Here is a 5,000-nt window from a genome sequence, read left to right as displayed (position 1 = left end):
GCCAAAATACTGCAACGCAATGGATTGGGTGAGAGATCCCCACTGCTACCTAGTTAACTACAACACTGCTTTACATTGTTAGCAGGCTCACAAAACAAGCTGTGTTAGTTGACTAGCGATGTGTCATTGATTTTCAACAACACGGAAATGTATTCACATTTTTCGAAAGAAAACCACTCTGGGGTAGTGGTGGTCTAGTGGATAGTGAGTTGGACTTGTCATCGGAAGGTTGTGAGTTCAAATCCTGCCTGAAACCACACCACTACTAGTGTGTCCTTGAGTAAGGCACTTAGCCCTCAGTTACTCCAGGGGGAATGTCCCTGTAATTCTTAATTGTAAGTCGCTTTGGATTAAAAGCGTCTGCTAAATGGCAAAATTATTATTAATTAATTATACATCATTACATCAGATCCCGACATGAGGACCAAAGCTTTAGAACGTGACACACATCCTACTGATCTATACTTACACACGACGCCTAGGATGAGGAAGAGGAAGGCAGCGGCCAGGTGAAAGGTGTCTGGTCTGAAGTACCCCCCCACCCTCATCAACAACGCCCACGCCTTCTCCTTCTCCTTCTCCTTCTCCTTCCCCTGCTTCCCCCTGTCAGGAAACCCCGTTTCCCAAGCCAGGCAGGCCATGGTGGCGGAGAGGAGAGCCAAGACTGCCATGCCAGGGTTCTGGAGCGGACCCAGGTGGTCTGAGGAGGAGGAGGAGGAGGAGGAGGAGGAGGGGGAGGAGGAGACGTACGCCCGGCCACTCTCAAACAGCGGAGGCAGGAGGCAGAGCGCTGCGACCCAGCGATGCAGCACGGGGGGGCGGGGCTTGTTGCCGTCGGCGAGGGCCAGGGAGAGGCAGTGGAGCAGGGCCCAGCGCAGGGCGCTGAAGGACCACAACCTCCCCAGGCCTCCGCTGTCAGAGCAGCGCAGCAGCACCAGCGCAGCCCAGAGAGACACCCAGAGGGCAGCGTCGTAGAGAAGGACCCAGACGTAGGGTCTCATTAACCCTAACCCTGCCATGGTCAACCAGTAGACTTATGACGTGTTTGTCCTGGGAAGAAACGGAAGAAACGAGAGACATTATTCAGTAGAGTTCTGTAGCTTTACCTTCTGTTGGTTCGGTTGATGTGTGTGTGTATGTGCGTGTGTGTGTGTGTGTGTGTGTGTGTGTGTGTGTGTGTGTGTGTGTGTGCATAATGGTAAACATGCATGGTGTGGCCATACACAAAGCCAAATAAGCACCATTATAGTCACAACAACACACAAAACACACAAGTACAGTGTGGATAACATGTACATACATTTTAACATTTAGCAGACGCCTTTATCCAAAGTGACTATTTAGACAAATGAACTTATCAAATGGAGGCTACTTGTAACTGAAGTATCTGTACATCGGTCATCATAAGAAAAACAAATAAGAAACACCAGTAGGCTATGTACTTAAGTTGATCTGGCTGTCGCAACATGCGGCCTCCAATCGCTTGTAAAAAACAAACATAATATTATAATTCCTACAGTACATACATAATAAATAATATATAGTATAATACATAATATATCGTAATTATTCTTACGATAGTCTCGTCTCGCAGCGACCACGAAGCAGCAGAATGGGGTTTACTTTCACTTTCGTGCTGAAGAAACATTTGACTTTCACTTTCAGAGCCAGAGATAATATTGAGACGTGGTCTGTGTCAAAATACTCGAGATAGCCTAATCATTGACATCTGAATTAGAATTTAATTGTTGGTTTGTCGTAAAGTCTCCCATGTTTACTGTCCTGAAGTTACTGTAAGACCAAACATCATAAAACACAGGCTACATCCACCACTAGATGGCGGCATACTTCTATTAAACACAGGCTACATCCACCACTAGATGGCGGCATACTTCTATAAAACACTGGCTACATCCACCACTAGATGGCGGCATACTTCTATTAAACACAGGCTACATCCACCACTAGATGGCGGCATACTTCTATTAAACACAGGCTACATCCACCACTAGATGGCGGCATACTTCTATTAAACACAGGCTACATCCACCACTAGATGGCGGCATACTTCTATTAAACACAGGCTACATCCACCACTAGATGGCGGCATACGTCTTTGACACAATGAAACCTACAGTCTGTTACAGACACTCCACTCGCAAACAAAGACAAATGGTTTTTTAAAATACATTTATTATTATAATTTCCATAGTTTTGGTATATAAATAATGCACTTATATGAAAACATTTGGCCCCAGCAGAAAAATAGCCCTTACTATTAAAATACTCCATTAAAGGAGCCATACATCACCCCTTTTACAACATGTGGATATGTTAAAGATACACATGAGAGAAGTCATAATGTATTATATATGTATGTATAATATATTGTTCAATACCCAGATCATTCCTGAAATACTAATTCATTTCTAATATGACTTGCTTTAGTTCCTTCAGTCACAGCTCAATGAAAAGCAAAACGCCCAGGTAAAAGTTGTCCTGGTGATTGTACTATACAAACATTCTCAGTCACCAGTTAGTTACCTACTGGCTGTTGGACATACTGACAATTAATAAGCACAATCATTAACAACACGTTTTTAAACAATCTAATAAAATAAAAAGCTTTATTGACATGAATTCTGTGATATTGACACAATCAATTCTATCGGTCAATCTGATACATTGAGATTGGTACAGTGCTCATCATTCAGTTGAAGTCTCTTTAAAAAAAAAGTGTAATACACATTCTTCAGTTCTTTGATATAATCCTATAATTAAATGTTTCCTTTGATTGGTTGTCAGTACAAAGCACCCGTATCTGTAGAACAGTCCACTCCTCCTGTTCAAGAGTCACTGGGGATTCCTATGGATTTTGGGGGGGTGCACATTGACAGTAGTTGGACAGTTGGTGGAGAAGGCACTTATGGAGATTGGTTTTAGGATGGAGTGAGAGAATGAGAGAGAATGAGAGAGAGAGAGAGAGAGAGAGAGAGACAGAGAGAGAGAGAGAAAGGGAGAGGGGAGAGAGCTGAATTTGCATTTGAACACAGTACAATACTACTTTGCTTGAATATATAAAAGTGTAAGCGCCCTTTAACATACCATAATAACAATGTAATCTCTGATGATCTCAATGAATCCACACCCATTCTCCATGTGATGAAATACTGGACCCCCTTTCCACTCATCAACCACACAATCGCACAAGAAGAAAGACAGGGTTTGTGTCTTGTGATGACTGGTTCTGAATATGGCTTAATGGACTGGGTGATTGAGAACATAGCTCCACCTCGAGTTTAAGATCAGCAGCACATGATGTTCAGGGATGTATTGGAGGCTAAACACATGTGAAAGCCTTTTAGACAGCTTTTATTCTGGTGAACAGCGCTAACCCACCTTTTTCGTGAAAACAGGCGGATGCAAACGCTAGCATTTACGTTCAGTCGCGTTCTCTTGTGTCCAGCGTTTACCCACCTCTTCTTCCTACCACGGCATTCCTTATGACATACAGTACCGTACCATCACATGTACAATCATACAGTACGTAGGTTTGGTGTGTGTATTTTAAAGGTCCCATATTATGAAATACTCACTTTTTCAGTGCTTGTTGAACAACATGTGGGTCTTTGACGGGCCTACCAACATAAACTGTCAAATAAAACAAAATGAAACAACCCAGTCCATTTTTTGTGAGCTGCCTATTTCAGAAAACATGCGATTCAACAAGCCATTCAGATTTGCCGCCCCATCCTACGTAAAGTGGGGTCTCATTACAATTATACCCCCACCCCCCCCTTCCATCTGAGTATCTCCGGATCCACTACAACCTCTATAACCTTTATGGTATTAGTTTAACAATACATGTGTGAGAAAGAAATGGTCAAACTGCAGGAATTCCTTTGCTTGGCAACATTGTGTTGCGGTACTGTAATACTAGTGTGCTGTACTGTAATACTAGTGTGCTGTACTGTAATACTAGTGTGCTGTACTGTAATACTAGTGTGCTGTACTGTAATACTAGTGTGCTGTACTGTAATACTAGTATGCTGTACTGTAATACTAGTGTGCTGTACTGTAATACTAGTATCGGACGGACATAAACCGTTATGGAGTTTCTTTGTTTGTGTTTTTAAAGGTTCAACTCTAAACTCTCTGCTCACTGTCTCTCTCACCTTCATCTGACTCTTCATCTGGCATTCCAGTGTGTGCTGATCAGATTTCCAGAGCGAATTTACGGACCCAGCCACAGAAACAGCCCGTGGAGGACAGGGCTGAAACAGAGCGGGATAGAGGCACGCTGGGATATCTGCACATTCAGGTCTGAGTTACTGAGGGACCCTAGAGAGGGTGACTGAGGGACACTAGAGACCCTAGAGAGGGTTACTGAGGGACCTTAGAGATATAGAACTGGTTGAAAAAGAGTATAATATGGGACCTTTAACAGTACAACAACCATATATACAGTATCTATATGACTGTGTTGACAGTCTGTTGCTTTTATTGTATGTGTGTGTGTGTGTGTGTGTGTGTGTGTGTGTGTGTGTGTTTGTCCTTAATTTCCCCTCGGGGATCAGTAAACGTCCCGTCAGCGCCAGTGTGTTGCTGTTCACAAGCAGGTGACGTCCATCTTCCCAGTATCTGAGGTCTTCTCTTTGTCGCCCTCTGTTGGCACTGTGCGGTACTGACACTGAGGGAGGAGGTCTCCACCCAGGGGCTTGGGTGGGTCTTCAGGAGACGACCGCCGGGTCTTTGGCTCGGCTCCCAGGGTAGAAGCGGCGGCGGCGGCGTCCCTCTTGTCCAGCCAATAGAAGGACAGCATGAGATACAGGCCCGACGAGGCCACGATGGCACTGCAGACCAGGAAGACGTAGAAGTACTGCCCCGTGCGGTCGATCAGGATTCCTACAACAACAACAACAACAACAACAACAACAACAACAACAGACCAGGGACAGACTGTTAGGAGAGCTGGAGTCAATCCGGACATGGCACAAGGA

General features: G+C 44.3%; 2 protein-coding genes across 2 annotated transcripts in view; both read right to left on the bottom strand.

Moving 5' to 3' along the window:
* The window catches only part of tap2t (transporter associated with antigen processing, subunit type t, teleost specific), a gene marked incomplete at its 5' end in the record, with an annotated part of 16,882 nt that extends 15,863 nt beyond the window's left edge, over window positions 1-1,019 (bottom strand). The window contains one exon of the mRNA XM_080542518.1: window positions 470-1,019. Within this exon, the coding sequence (XP_080398644.1) occupies window positions 470-1,019 (550 nt within the window). The remainder of the gene's footprint in view (window positions 1-469) is intronic.
* Window positions 1,020-4,609: 3,590 nt separating this feature from the next.
* slc16a5a (solute carrier family 16 member 5a) overlaps window positions 4,610-5,000 on the bottom strand; it is a gene marked incomplete at both ends in the record, with an annotated part of 17,595 nt that continues 17,204 nt past the window's right edge. Inside the window, one exon of the mRNA XM_080542517.1 lies at window positions 4,610-4,905. Coding sequence (XP_080398643.1) covers window positions 4,610-4,905 — 296 coding nt within the window. The remainder of the gene's footprint in view (window positions 4,906-5,000) is intronic.

The sequence above is a fragment of the Nansenia antarctica genome (genome assembly GCF_963989245.1).
Source record: "Nansenia antarctica genome assembly, chromosome: 11".
NCBI lineage: Eukaryota > Metazoa > Chordata > Actinopteri > Argentiniformes > Microstomatidae > Nansenia > Nansenia antarctica.
Note: the sequence above shows the minus strand (reverse complement) of the source record. Positions and strands in the feature narration are given on the sequence as shown.